Raw genomic sequence first — 15,379 nt, 5'->3', positions numbered from 1 at the left:
GCGATCAATGATCTGAAACACATGAAGGTTCAGATAGAAATACATAATGTAGAACATAATTGTAATTACTTCGCCACCATGGCCTATTTATTTCCTGAACTTACCTCATTTGCACTCACTGTATATAGACTTCTTGTTTTCTTTTGTTCTACTGTATTATTGACTGTATGTTTTGTTTATTCCATGTGTAACTCTGTGTTGTTGTATGTGTCGAATTGCTACGCTTTATCTTGGCCAGGTCGCTGTTGCAAATGAGAACTTGTTCTCAACTAGCCTACCTGGTTAAATAAAGGTGAAACAAAATAAATAAATAAAAACAAACATTACCTATCTGACATTAAGACTAAGGAACTAGGTCAGCTCTTTTTGTGACATGTCTATCTCCAACCTTCTGCAACTTTTGCCTACTGAACTTGGTCCTGGTGTATTGATACATTGTATGGTTAAGTCTGAAATGGCACCCTATTCACTATGTAGTGCACTACATTTGAACAGAGCCCTGGGCCCTGGTCAAAAGTAGTGCACTACATGGGAATAGGGGACCATTTCAAACAGATCCAATGTATGTATGTCTACAGAGCTCTCTCTCTCTCTCACCTCCTCTTGACATTGAGGTAATGAGTGAGGATGGAAAGCACCGCAGCAGAGGGGTGATGGGCAGTTGTTCTCCAGGTTGAAATAATGGAAGTCGGACAATAAACACAGGGCTTATCAGAGCTGAAGCAGAGCTTCCAACCCGATAGGGGCCATATTACAGAGGCCTTTGCAAAAAATGTGACCCTTTCCAGAGTATTTTGTCCACTCGGTTACTGGAATAATGGACGTGATAGGGAGGATGCTGGAGCTATCTGAAAGTGTTTTGTCGCCCCGACATTCACTTCTCTATCACATCCATTAAGTACCCTTTTACCGATTTAACCATAAACAACTTTCTCCGATTGCTAGATATTGACATAGGTCTGATGTTACAGTATTATTGCGTACGTTTTTGAATTGGATTATGTGTTGTGGTCTAACAGAAAAGACAAACCAGCACTGATATCAAACACTAGAAAACAGCAAGGAAATTCAAGAGACTCACTTGTAACATGTTGTGGTTTTTGGTCTGGTTTGCCAGACTTATTCGGGACTAAAAAGCACTTTCAATGAAGACTCTCCAATGATCACGTTCTTAAATCAAGTCTTAATCTGGTTTGCGGAAACCAGCCCTACAAATCCAACCAACAGACTGTGACCTCATACTTTTACCCATAAGCTCTCTGGACAATCTTGGCTTCTCCCTCATCCCGAGTCTTGTAAATGTGCTCCGTAGTCATGATAGACCAGTTCTGTCATTGGGGAAAGCTCCTCTGCTGCGTCGCTATTGCCGTCACCCTATTCTCAAGTGTGCGAGCTAAAAAGAAAAGATGATAGGGAAGGCTTTCCAGGCTGTGCCAGGCCTTATCTGGCCCTGTGGCATGCCATTACGGGGCTAATAACAGCTGTCCGCAGGCTGCCGAGGACACAGGGAGGCCTGGGCCTGCTAACAGGCCTTGACAGGTCTCATTAGAGTGCTGGCACCGCACAGCCAAACTCTTGACACTTATTCACTCCCTTACTTTAAGCGGAGAAGAGAAGTCGTGTGGTCTTGTTCCCTTTCTCTCCTCCCCTCCAATGTTGCCAATTCTTTCTTTTAGATTTTCGTGTTCTCTCTTTTTCTTTGTTCTTTCCCCCCTCTCTCTTTCTCTAGTTATCTCTGTCTTCCACTCTTTTTCATGTTCTCTTTCTCTATCATTCTCTACCTTTTGTATATTCTCTCTTTCTTCATTTTTGTTAGAACCTCTTGTTGTAATATTTGTTATCATTATTACTATTTCCACCTCTCCATTTATCTCTCCTGCTCTCAGTGCTCTCCTCTTTGCTCCGAATTGTGAATTTGGTTGCAGGGGACATGTTCACCCCTGAATTCTTTGCCCTAATTCACACGCAGAGGAATACAGTTGTTTACCGAGACAGGAGACATGGGCGTATATAGACATGGGTGTATATATGTTCATATTCCAACAGATATTTCTCATTCCAAATGTGAAATGAAGTGAAACTGGGTGGGTTTATACATTTAGTCAAATCAGTTGCTCATGTTTACTTGGACATGTGTAGCATCCTTGTCTACATCCTTAATGGCAGGGTAGTAAAATGTTGACAATGGAAGACATTGGAAGACGTTGTTGATAAATGAATAGGAAAGAGCCCTTGTTCTCGCATACTAATTTGAATGCCATAAACTGCTTTTTTTTAAAATATGCCAATGTGTGCTTTACAAAACACAATACTTATGCTGATTTCTCTGTTTATCCGATGCATCAAAGCAACATTACATTTAGACTATTAATATACTTTCAGCCATAGTAACGAAGTGTGTCCGCAGGAAGCAAGCACACAATATGAAATTATAATGTGCATGTGTGTGTGTGTGTGTGTGTGTGTGTGTGTGTGTGTGTGTGTCCCCAGCCACAGTGGTGGCTTTTCGCTGCTATAGGGACTTCCCCCCCCAGCTAGACTAACAGACACCTAAGCAAACATTCGCCTAGTCGGTTAATTTAGCCCTTAGTCACTGCTCAACCAATCTCTGCACGGCAGCCCAGAGAGTGAACAAACACGGGGGAACCCATGTCGAAGGTTAGGACATGGAACGATAACAATGGAGGGTGGGGGAGAGGAGAACTTGCGCTACACCCAATGGTGTAGTGTTACGACATGACACAAGCCTATCTTTTCAGAACTTAAAGTATGATATTTGTTTCTCATGAGCTACAGTTCAAAATATGCATTGTGCCTATACCTGATATCTGATGCGTTCTAAATCCTATATTACACGATCAGATTTTCCTTTAAAACCCAGCAGCGCTACAAAACTAATTCATTGGCTATCGTGGCCATTCAGTCGTTCTTTTTCTAGGCAATGTAGTGTCGGCAAAGCTCTAGGCACAGCTGCAGGGTATTGTTACCTGTAACGTAAGCAGTCACATGTTATATTATTTACTCAGATCTGGACTTAATGTAACACGTGTCTCAACATAATATTCTTCCCAGATTAGCCAGAAAGGAGTCTGCATGCTCGGGGCTCGGCCAAGGAGTGGAACGCAAGGACCAGACTGGCTTATGGAGGAACTCTATCCCACACATGCATGCGAGCGTGCACGTAAACATGCACACACACAGGCATGCATACATAAACACAAGAACACGTGCACGTGCGCACACCACACACCCTCTCAGATACATCCATATTTACACAGACATACAGTACATACACATACACTGTACACACAGGCATACACACTCACAGGCACACACACATGTGCATATGTATACAGTACCAGTCAAAGGTTTGGTCCCACTTACTCATTCAAGGGTTTTTCTTCATTTTTTTAAACTATTTTCTACATTGTAGAATAATAGTGAAGACATCAAAACTATTAAATAACACATATGGAATCATGTAGTAACCAAAAAACTGTTAAACAAATCCAAATATATTTAAAATTTTAGATTCTTCAAAGAGCGTCTCCCGGGTTAGGGAGGGCTTGGCCGGTAGGGATATCCTTGTCTCATCGTGCACCAGCAACTCCTGTGGTGGGCCGGGCGCAGTGCACGCTAACCAAGGTTGCCAGGTGCACGGTGTTTCCTCTGACACATTGGTGCGGCTGTGTTAAGAAGCAGTGTGGCTTGGTTGGGTATCGGAGGATGCATGACTTTCAACCTTCGTCTCTCCCGAGCCCGTACGGGAGTTGTAGCGATGAGACAAGATAGTAGCTACTCAAACAATTGAATACTACGAAATTGGGGAGAAAAAAACAACAAAAAACATCTTTGGCTTGGATTCAGGAACAATAGATTTAATCCTCCACACTCCACTTCCATCACGAATGGCAACTGCAATCCATTCCTATAGGAATACAGCTATCCTAAAGACGCCATTGATATGATACCACAAAGATACCATACTGTACAGTCCTGAGCCCATGCACTCACTCTCATGTCAGTCCCATTGCATAAACAGCATATTGCGTAATATCACTCTCATTTTCCTGCAGCGGTCTGAAATGTTGAGCCTACGAAAGCCTGAATAATTTTTCAGTGGTTTCATACAATGTGTGTCCCAAAAGGCAACCTTTTTCTTATATAGTGCACTACTTTTGACCATGGCCTTGGTCAATAGCTGTGCACTATAAAGGAAACAAGGTGCCATTTGGGACAAATCCATACACAGTAGTCTCTCTCACTGGTCCCTGTCTGTACAGTATGCAGTTCAAACATGGAGATATGTGGCTACAGGGACTGAGCTATGCCTGCCCTCCTGGCCTAGGCTTACATAATGATATTACTCACTGGCTAAGCATGTAGCTGCCAGATTCTTCAGCAGGCTGACTAGGCCTGTAATGCTGCTATTTAAAAAGGTTGTGAATTGCTACCAAGAGAATGCCTCCCAGGTACCGCAGAACACTGTGATTTAGACACAGATTGTCTGGTTTAGCTACCAGTTTGTCTTTTGAGGGACAAATGTGCTTCCAGCAGTGGATTTTTTCTTTTTCGAAAACATAGGTGGTCTCACTTGATTTTCTCTGTCAATATTTACCCAGTAAGAAAAAAAGAGAGTGCAGAAAAGTATGGTTTACAGGACCGGATTACAAAACAAGCATGCAGGGCACGTACCCTGGGGCCCCCGACGTGCCCCCCCCCCCCCCAAAGAAAGATAGCATATGAACATGTCAGTTGTGGGCCACCAGGAGGTCAGGCAAAATGTGTAAAATAGCATATGAGATAAGCTACAAAACTACACATTCTTCTGTCTGCCTCATGGCAAATGTGTAGAATTGCAGAAAGTTAACTATACAGTATATCGGGTGTGGGGGCCCCCTGGAGGTAGGTGCCCCGTTCCACAGCTGTGCTAGTCCGGCCCTGATGGTAAAAGTTGCTTATAACAACACATCATATGTTTTTCATGACATGATGAGGCTCTGGTGAGGCTCAGTCTCGTAGGTGTGTGTGTGTGTGTATATGTGTGTGTGTGTGTGTGTATATGTGTGTGCCTGTGTGTATCCGTGTGTGTGTGTGTAAGTCTATCACCTGTCAACATTCTATTAAAACCTTGAGTGAACGCCCCTCTTCCTCCTCCTTTCCTCTACCCACGGTCTGTTTACGTGTCTCGCATAGTTTTCACTTTTTGTTGATCTTCCAGTCAACAGTGAGGTGGATTTATAATGTTGTACCACAACAGTGTGGATACTGCAACTGTAAATACAGGGTATGAGATCAGCGCTTTGTATAATATAAATGAGGGTTGTGACCTGTGTGGCTGACTGACACTTGGGTAGTGTTCAGGAGGAAGGAAAAGTTTTGAAACAATTTAAAACCGGGTGGTACTATACCTTGACTTGTCTAATAGAGAACTCGTTTTTTTTTCAGTTTCTAAAACTTTTCAAAAATGTTGTAAGATGGTTTGCTGGGGTGTGCCCTACTGAACATGACTCAGAGAAGCATGGTGCCCTCAGCTATATAGGCTGCAGTGAGCTAAATATCCTTATAGTTGAATATTTAGAGCTTAGGTGCTCTGTGAATCATATTGTCACAAACGTGTGTATAGGTGGCAGGGAAGTCAGGCGCAGGAGAATAAACTCAGTAAATGGAGTAATTTAATAAAACAAAACATAACTCCAAAACCATAAATACAAATGAAACAAATTGGGTACGAGGACCGAAACTGAAACAAGAAACAATCTCTGACAAAGACATGATGGGAAATAGAGGGTTAAATACACAACAGGTAATGAATGGGATTGAAACCAGGTGTGTAGGAAGACAAGACAAAACCAATGGAAAATTAAAAATGGATCAATGATGGCTAGAAAGAAGACCGGTGACGTCGACCGCCGAGCACCACCCGAACAAGGACAGGCATATGCAATTGGCATAGTGTCTCCAAAATCCCATTGAAATTGGAACATTTTGTGAACGAATCATGACTATATCCAGAGATCATATACTTTTTTGATTAGGCTTCCATCAGGAATTCATTCAACGCAGATGTCAATAGAAGAGCTCATTATACAGATTACTAATGTAATACATGACCCTACTTACTTATAAGGGTACGAGGGTTCACGATGAAGTTTGAGGGCTTCTGCCTGTGCTGCTTTCTGACTGGCAGACTTGCTCCACGGACCAAGGAAGCAATTTTTTTGTTGTATCTTCACTCCGACAGAACACAGAACGACCTTGGGAGTGCTTTTGCCTGGCTGATTCATAAGTCAGCGAAGACAACCCTTCACGTTGCTTATTTTTAGTGCAGTTCGCTCAGAACAGACAGCAGTTCTGTATTTCAGTGTAAATACAAATAAAAAGATTGTTAAGAGAGACAAGTCCAAGAGAGTAGACTACTATCAAACACAAAAGCCAAATCGAACTCCCAAAAAACAAATCAAACTCGATATTACATAGACATTTGGTTGTACACTGAGTATACAAAACATTAAGGACACCTGCTCTTTCCATGACATAGACTGACCAGATGAATCTAGTTGAAAGCTATGATCCCTTATTGATGTCACCTTTTAAATCCACCTCATTCCGTGTAGATGAAGGAGACGGTTTAAAGAAGGATTTTTAAGCCGGAGACAATTGAGACGTGGATTGCGTATGTGTGCCATTCAGAGGGTGAATAGGCAAGACAAAAGATTGACATGCCTTTAAACAGGGTATGGGAGTAGGTCCCATTTGGTTTGTGTCAAGAACTCCAATGCTGTTGTTTTTTTTGCGCTCAACAGTTTCCCGTGTGTATCAAGAATGGTCCACTGCCCAAATGACATCCAGCCAACTTGACACAACTGTGATGAATTGAGTCTGTTCTGAGGGCAAAGAGGTAGGGGGGGGGGGGGGGTAAAACTCAATATTAAGAAAGTGTTCCTAATGTTTGGTATATTCAGTGTATAAGATCAATCACTGGATATGTGCCTTCAGTGTCAACCTCAAAAAGCCATGTACTCGACCGTGTATCACTTCCTGCCGTTGTGTTATTCGAGGCGAGGATCTTTCTAGACCTCTCGTCAAGGCCAATAAAGTACACGCAAGGCTATACCACTCACATGCTGCGTAGCTAAGCACTCTGTCTATCGCGAACGCTATAGATAAGTGCATAATAAAGGGGTCCAGAAAGCAATGGAAGTTGTCTCTTGTCACTTGCACTCAAATCCTCATCTTTGTACGGTGCCGTCTGACTGCTGTCTTACTCTGTGAGCAGACTGCATAGTTAGAATACAGTACACAGTGACAGGGGAATGTCTACGGAGCTTTGAACTGGCTACACGACAATGATTCGCTAAGAAAACAGATGGTTGCGAGTAGATTTGGTTTGGGTGAAAACAGGGGAGGCTCTTTTGTGAGGGAGGAACATGCAAACGGTAGATTACTGGAATGCAGTTGTTGTAATGTAAGCCAGTAGAATAATCCCATAACAGACTGGGAAAAGCAAACAGTGGAAATGGAGATGTTTGAGTGTTGAATTTGTCGAAAGAAAATGGAAAAGTTTGGCTTTTAGCCTTATTTTGCGAGAGAAAGATTTGTGTTTTGTTGGGAGACAATTATTGAAAGTGCTACATTTGTCACGGGATAACTGTCAAAAATTCAATGTAATTGCTTCAACAGAAAGTGTTTCAGAGTTTGTTCAGGAATGTCCTTGCTAAGGTTATGTGCTTGGCGTACGTGCATATGCAATTACTGTACATATAGTTTCAAACACATAAAGTTGACTTCTCTCCCTTTTCAGGGTAGTTAATATGCTGACAAAAGGTTGAGTTGATTTCATTTTCCAAGAGTATTGTAATGGTGCGTTGAATTAATTAACATAATTAACCTAATAACCTCCATAGTCTAACATAGTCCAATTGTGATTATTTTGCTCAGTTGACAATATATCTGACAGGCCGGTGTGAGTTGCTGATCTCAGCTATATCCTCTGTTCCGTGTCTGTGTATCTAGCTGACACAACACACACACGCACACACACACACACACACACACACACACACACACACACACACACACACACATATGTACGCACGCACGCACACACACACACACACACACAAAAACACACTTGCGCATGCACCATGCTAAAGCAAGTAATGCAAAGACCCACAGCAATACATTGTACAGTATCTCTGCTACAGAAGTAGGGTCATATGGACAACAGACACCAAAGGCATAACAACACACGCATGCACACATCTGTACAATATGCAAACAAACACTCAAATGTACTTCTCTTGCACTTTCAAAGAGCACATATTCACTTAATCAGAACTGTTTAGATCACAAAAAAACCTAAGATGTCATTTGGCTTCCCACCAAAGCCTCTTTTTTATTTGTATTTTTCGTGCTGGGAATGTAGTGTCCCCTCTGAGCTGTTGAATGCATAACAGCACACACACACACTGTACGGTACTGTGGTGGTTCATTACCGAGATGTTCTTTTGCTTCTATTGACCGCGGAGGAATTGGAAATGCCCTCAATCACAGGGACAGTAGACTACTACCCGAAGCTAGGGCTACACAACCTAAAACACCAGCCGTGTTGTACTGTGTTATAATGTAAGTCCTCTGATAGCTAACGTATAGCCCCATTGCTGTAAGAAAGCCTCAACTCAATTATTATAAAAACATATTTTGACATCAATCGGAAGCAGTAACTTCCCATTATGAACTAGAACCAAGTGAATGTATTCAAAATGGATACTGAAGTATGTCATTGTTAAAGGTCCAGTGCAGTCATACATGTGGTTTTCCTGTGTTTTTTATATATATTTCCACACTGTGAGGTTGGAATAATACTGTGAAATTGTGAAAATTATGATAATGTCCTTTCAGTGTAAGGGAAAGAGACAGGTTAAAGAAGGATCTTTAAGCCTTGAGACAAATGAGACATGGATTTTGTATGTGTGCCATTCAGAGGTTGAATTGGCTAGACAAAATATTGAAGTGCCTTTGAACGGGGTATGGTAGTAGGTGCCTGGGTTCCTCCACACTCGACAGTTTCAAGAATGGTCCACCACCCAAAGGACATACTGCTAACTTGACACCACTGTGGGAAACGTTGGAGTCAACATGGGCCAGCATCCCTGTGGAACGCTTTCGACACCTTGTCGGGTACAAGTCAATATTAGGAAGGTGTTCTTAATGTTTGGTACACTCAGTGTAAAGTATAGTAGTCAACCAGAAAGTGCATGCTTTGAGGAAGTGGCGTGAGTTACAGTAACAACGAATTGATAATGAATGTGATATTTACAGTAATCACAAGCACACCCACGTTTCTCAGGGAGTAGACGGTGGCTTTTTTGGTTACAGGAGTAGGTGTAGTCAAGTCAGATCACTAGATCAGAACATGAGTCTATAGAGGCTTTCTATGGACTGAGGCATGTCCTAACATGGACACAGTAGGACTGTACAGTAAGACTGTGAATCCCCTGTAGAAGATACCGTTGACAAGTACAACAGGGGGAGACAGACTCAGGGGCAGAAACAGCAGCATTGGAGTGTAGGTGTTCACGTCAGTTGCTACTCCCTCTTCACCCCCCCCCCCTCCCCATTCTCTCGAGTGTTTTGCGTTATCCTAATTAGAAATTCCCCCTTCGACCAACTGAAATTGAATTGCCGTCATTTGCATAATGATAGCTCACTGGGCCCGCGGCCAATTCGCCATGAGATGAAATATAGCAATCACTTAGAGAGTGTGTGTGTGTGTGTGTGTGTGTGTGTCTGTGAAGAGAGAGAGAGAGAGAGAGAGAGAGAGAGAGAGAGAGAGAGAGAGAGAGAGAGAGAGAGAGAGAGAGAGAGAGAGAGAGAGAGTTATTTTTATTATTGTATTATTGCTCGGAGGTACAGTATGTCCTCAATATGACAGGAGCTGGACATTGTAAGGACGGATCTGAATTCTTCTGGCATTTGAGATGTAGGCTTCTCTATACTTTCAACACATGCACATTTGTCTCTGTATTTTTACTATGTTTCATATGAATCTCTGGCTGCGTCCCAAATGGAACACTATTCCCTATACTGTAGTGCACTTTTTAAATGTATCTCACTATGCAATTGACAGTGCTCGTACAGTATTATTCACTATAGACCATCACAGTTGTGTTACTAGTATTTATGTGCCACTCTCTTGATTATTGTCCTTAACGAGCATTCTCAATCTCCTATGTGATCCTAAAAATGCACACAATTCAACAAAAACCCATGAATTCCAAATCATTCATTCAGCACGTTCTCAATAAATCCCACTCTGGACTGATGATGTCGTCTGTCTGGGGGCCTTGGCTATGACTTAACAACCTGCCAGCTATCAGGTGTTCAAGACAGCCATTTTCTCCTCGGGGGACACTCACTATCATTGGCCTCTGTTAAGTGCACAGCCCCCCTCCCATTAAACACAATGCTATATAGCTAGTGTTTACATTATTGGGACTTAGACTAATTCATCACAGTCCTCTTAATCTAGTGACACCCCATCCTGTGAACGGGACCGTTGTCATCATCTGACACTAATTAGCATATCGCAACGGACATAAATCTTCCTAGAAAATATTCCTATTCATGAAAATCACAATTGAAATATATTGGAACACAGCATAGCCTTTTGTTAATTACCCTGTAATCTCAGATTTTCAAAATATGCTTTACAGCCAAAGCTAGACAAGCATTTGTGTAAGTTTATCGATAGCCTAGCATATCATTATGCCTTGCTTGCAGCAGGCAACCTTATCACGAAATTCAGAAAAGCAATCAAATTAAATCATTTACCTTTGATGAACTTCGGATGTTTTCACTCACGAGACTCCCAGGTACATAGCCAAAGTTCATTTTTCCCAAAATATTATTTTTGTAGGCGAAATAGCTCTGTTTGTTCTTCACGTTTGGCTGAGAAATCGACCGGAAATTGCGGTCATGACAACGCCGAAAAATATTCCAAATTAGCTCCATAATATCGACAGAAACATGGCAAACGTTGTTTAGAATCAATCCTCGAGGTGTTTTTCAAATATCTATTCGATAATATATCCACCGGGACAATTGGTTTCTCTGTAGAGGTGATTGGAATAATGGCTACCTCTGTACTTTACGCAAGATTTTCTCTCCGGGAGCATCATGTGACCACTTGCGCAATGTAGCCCCCTACTGGTATTCTTCAACATAAATGCGTAAAATTACGTCGCAATGCTGTAGACACCTTGGGGAATATGTAGAAAGCGTAAGCTGGTTCATAGCACATTCACAGCTCAATGGGGACTCATTGGCACGCAGCGCTTACAAAACCTGGGGCACTTCCGGATTGGATTTTTCTCAGGCTTTCGCCTGCAACATCAGTTCTGTTATACTCACAGACAATATCTTTACAGTTTTGGAAACATTAGAGTGTTTTCTATCCAAAGCTGTCAATTATATGCATATTCTAGCATCTTGTCCTGACAAAATATCCCGTTTAAAACGGAACATTTTTTTCAGCATTTAGCTCTGCATTTTGGGTTTTATCGGTGTTGTGCATTGCCCCATCCTGACACATTTCTTTGTTGCTATCTTTTACCTGTGCGTGTTGGTACTATGGGTGTTGCGTGTGTGTGTGTTGCCTCACGCTATAGCATTTCTTTGTTGGCTAGAAGTTTGTGTATAGCTGTGCATTTTGGATTTGTGGGTGTTATGTGTTGCCCCATGCTCACTCTTAATTCTTCGTTGGCTAGCATTTAGCATTTAGCTCTTCATTTTGTGTATATTGGTGTTGTGTGTTGGCCTATGCTCATTCGATTCTTTGTTGGCTATTTAGTCATGTCAGAAAGGAAACGTTAAAAAAAGTTTCAATGTTATGAGAAATTGTGTTGCTTTTTTTAATGTAAACTATAGGAATTACACATCGGGTTGCATCCCCCAAGCTGTGTCTGACAAGTTACTCTACCTTACTTCGCTGAATCCAATCAAGTGTCACTTTTCTTTGAGACTGCATTATTTGAAATATAATATTTTCCTTTTTATAAAAATTGATTCACATTATAGTCGATTGCAATGGACTGCTATTGCATTTCACTGCTTCGTTTTCACACTGCACCGTCAGTCAAAATGTTTACAGGCGTTTCGCTATGAAGTCCAAAATGGCACCCTATTCCTTTTATAATACACTACATTTGAACATGGCTCTAATATCTTTGGTCAAAAGTAGTGCACTAGGGAATAGGGTTTCATTTAGCATACACCCCTCCTGTACATTCCTTTTGTGCGTTTATGTCAACAGCATGTGACTGACAAGAAAAGAGTTGCACAGTAAGCCCTGATTGGTCCGTGGACAATCTCTCACTTCGTTGTTAAATATACATGTTCTCACTGCATAGCAATCTGGAAGCCTGCCCTGTGTGTGTGTGTGTGGGGGGGGTGAGTGAGTGAGTGAGTGAGTGAGTGAGTGAGTGAGTGTAGAGTTATATTTATTATTGTGATATTTGTTCTGGACTGCTGCACTGTGTTTTCCCCCCTCGTTTTCCCCCCTCGCATGTTAATCCACATCAGAGACTTTCAACTCATTAGAACATTGTATGCATCACATTGGGTAAACCCATGAACTATTGCACTGACTACTGTACACAATACACATCTGGTCGAATTACATACCGATTTCACACTACAAATCGATTTCTCAGCCACTCACCATACCAGAAAATAATCTAGAATCTGCTATCTAGAACCTAAAAGTTCCCCAAAGGAGAACCCTTTGAATAACCATTTTTGGTTCCAGGTAGAAAACCCTTTTGGGTTCCAGGTAGAACACTTTCCACGGAGTGTTACCTGGAACCCAAAAGGGTTCTCAATGGAACCAAAAAGGGATCTATCAGGAACCAAAAGGGTTCTCCTATAGGGACAGCCAGTTGGATCATCACTGATGTATGTTTCTTATTGTTGTCAGACTGTTTACTGTAGCAGTGTTTCGCCTAGGATTTCTACACCGTTTCAAACCTAGTTTCCTGCAATTGTACACATTTTGCCATGGCTTATGCCGTGTTCTTATGCTATCTGAGTGACTCAAACATTATAACAAAATCAATAGGGGCCCCATGTCTTGACACTGGGAATTTTAGATTGTCCTTGACTGTCTACTTTTTATTTTTGGATTGTTAGTAAAACATATATAGCTCCATTATGGTTTCTACATAAATTATATCTGGTTTTAGTCAGATTACACTGAAAATGTTTTACCATCCCCTAAAATTATTGGGGGAAAAAGAGAGAGAGAATCTGCTCATGGGATGTCCCGCTGCCCTCGGTGGTTGCAGCGTAAAGTCCATTGAGGCGAACACTCCACTGGCAGGCAGGGCCTTGTTGTGAGTCATTAGATTCCCAAGTACCCAGGCTCCAGAGCTGCAGTGCCAACCCTCCTGCAGCGTGTGTTTTCCCACACAAACATTGGGGAAGGGAGAGAGTCTCCAAACTGCGTGGGGACTGGGGATATACTTACTCTCACTACACATGAGTCTTAAATGTCACCTTATTCCCTATTAGTGCACTACTTAAAACAACTATTCAAAGTAGTTAACAATATAGGAAATACTTTGCCATTTGGAACGCAATCAAGGATGCTGTATGGGGCAATTTCAACATGGCTGCCAATGCCAAAACTTTGGTAGGGGTGTATGTGTAGACATCAATATGGAGTGGATGCTTGTGCTTGATGACAATCTACCCAGATCCTAATTCTGCTGACCTCTTGCACGTGTGATGCAGATGTATTGTAGGTTGCATGCCTCAAGCCATGCAATAACCGTGATCATTCAAGAGATGAGTTTATTGAGTGAAAACATGTTCAAAGTAGATCCTCTCTCTCTCTCTCTCTCTCTCTCTCTCTCTCTCTCTCTCTCTCTCTCTCTCTCTCTCTCTCTCTCTCTCTCTCTCTCTCTCTCTCTCTCTCTCTCTCTCTCTCTCTCTCTCTCTCTCTCTCTCTCTCTCTCTCTACAGAGCAGATACGGTGTATCAGGCGACCACAGCGTTCGACTCTACAGCTCCCTGCCCATGCGCCCTAACCCCGACGGGAAGAGACTGCCCTCTGCTGGGGTGAGAGAACGCTCCCCTTATCCCCCACCTTACCCCTCCACCCCCTTACTCCCCTCCCCACACCTCACCCCTATTAGGGACACAGTTAGTACACAATTATACCCTACAGTAGTGACATCCATAAGAAGCCAGTTATGTGGCACCACGAGACTGATTGGGTGGTTTTGTGGTCTTCAACTGGTAGCACCTTGTGTTTTTGTATGTGTGACTGACAAAAACACATTCCCCACAAGATAGTGTACTGTGCTAAACACTCTATACACTCTCCCTATGGAGATGTGCTTCAGGACTCATATGCACTAACTGTCTCAGAATAGGAAGGCTAATCTAGGATGGGCTCAGTCTTTTACATCACAATCAATAAGAATGGGGACTTGATCCCAGTTCAGCCACTACCTTCCCAGATCAGCTCTAGACCACTTGAACTCTGTTTGTCCCTAAGTAACCATCAGTAGCTCAGTACAGTGTTAAATAACACTAATATGTGAGAATAATATTTTTTGTGAACAAATGCTTCATTTTGGTGTATATAATTCTGGTAGTGACATGGAAATCAATGCTCTCTCTATGGGACACAGTTAGCTAGCTAGATAGCAAACATACCTACACACAATAATACCAAAGACAATATCCGCATGTAACGTAGCTAGTTAGCTGTAAAATCGCCTAAACAAACTGCACTATCAATTTAGGAGTCTACAGTCTCACCATGTTCAAACTGCTGATCGATGTGCCTCACAGAGTGGGGTCTAACATTCACAACGGCAGATATACTTTTGAGAAGATGGGAAACGTTGCCCGTGCTACGTCAAAAACCCAACATAAGCATGAATTTCATCAAAAAGAAGTACAACATCAGAAATATTTTCCAAGATATGAGATAATTAACTTGCTATCTATATTATTGTATAGCTTAGGAATCATGACATTACGTACTTTCGAGGAAAATAGTGTCACACCCTGACCATAGTCTGCTTTGTATGTTTCTATGTTTTGTTTTGTCAGGGTGTGATCTGAGTGGGCATTCTATGCTGTGTGTCTAGTTTGTCTGTTTCTGTGTTTGGCCTGATATGGTTCTCAATCAGAGGCAGGTGTTAGTCATTGTCTCTGATTGGGAACCATATTTAGGTAGCCTGTTTGGTGTTGGGTTTTGTGGGTGATTGTTCCTGTCTCTGTGTTTGCACCAGATAGGGCTGTTTAGGTTTTCTCACGTTTATTGTTTTGTTAGCCTATTCATGTGTAGTTTTCTTTATTAAAG

At 42.0% G+C, this 15,379-nt stretch overlaps 1 protein-coding gene across 6 annotated transcripts in view; it reads left to right on the top strand.

Annotated features, from left to right (window-relative positions):
• The window catches only part of LOC135539573 (TOX high mobility group box family member 2-like), a 137,856-nt gene that overhangs the window by 32,741 nt on the left and 89,736 nt on the right, over window positions 1-15,379 (top strand). For 4 of the 6 annotated variants that reach the window (XM_064965521.1, XM_064965526.1, XM_064965525.1 and 1 more), the window contains exon 2: window positions 14,026-14,121. The exons of the other annotated variants lie outside the window; for them this stretch is intronic. In XM_064965521.1, the coding sequence (XP_064821593.1) occupies window positions 14,026-14,121 (96 nt within the window). The remainder of the gene's footprint in view (window positions 1-14,025; window positions 14,122-15,379) is intronic. 6 annotated transcript variants of the gene reach the window in all.

This window comes from Oncorhynchus masou, chromosome 5 (genome assembly GCF_036934945.1).
Source record: "Oncorhynchus masou masou isolate Uvic2021 chromosome 5, UVic_Omas_1.1, whole genome shotgun sequence".
Taxonomy (NCBI): Eukaryota; Metazoa; Chordata; class Actinopteri; order Salmoniformes; family Salmonidae; genus Oncorhynchus; species Oncorhynchus masou.
The sequence above is the reverse complement of the archived record's forward strand: the minus strand, read 5'-3'. Positions and strand labels throughout refer to the sequence as shown.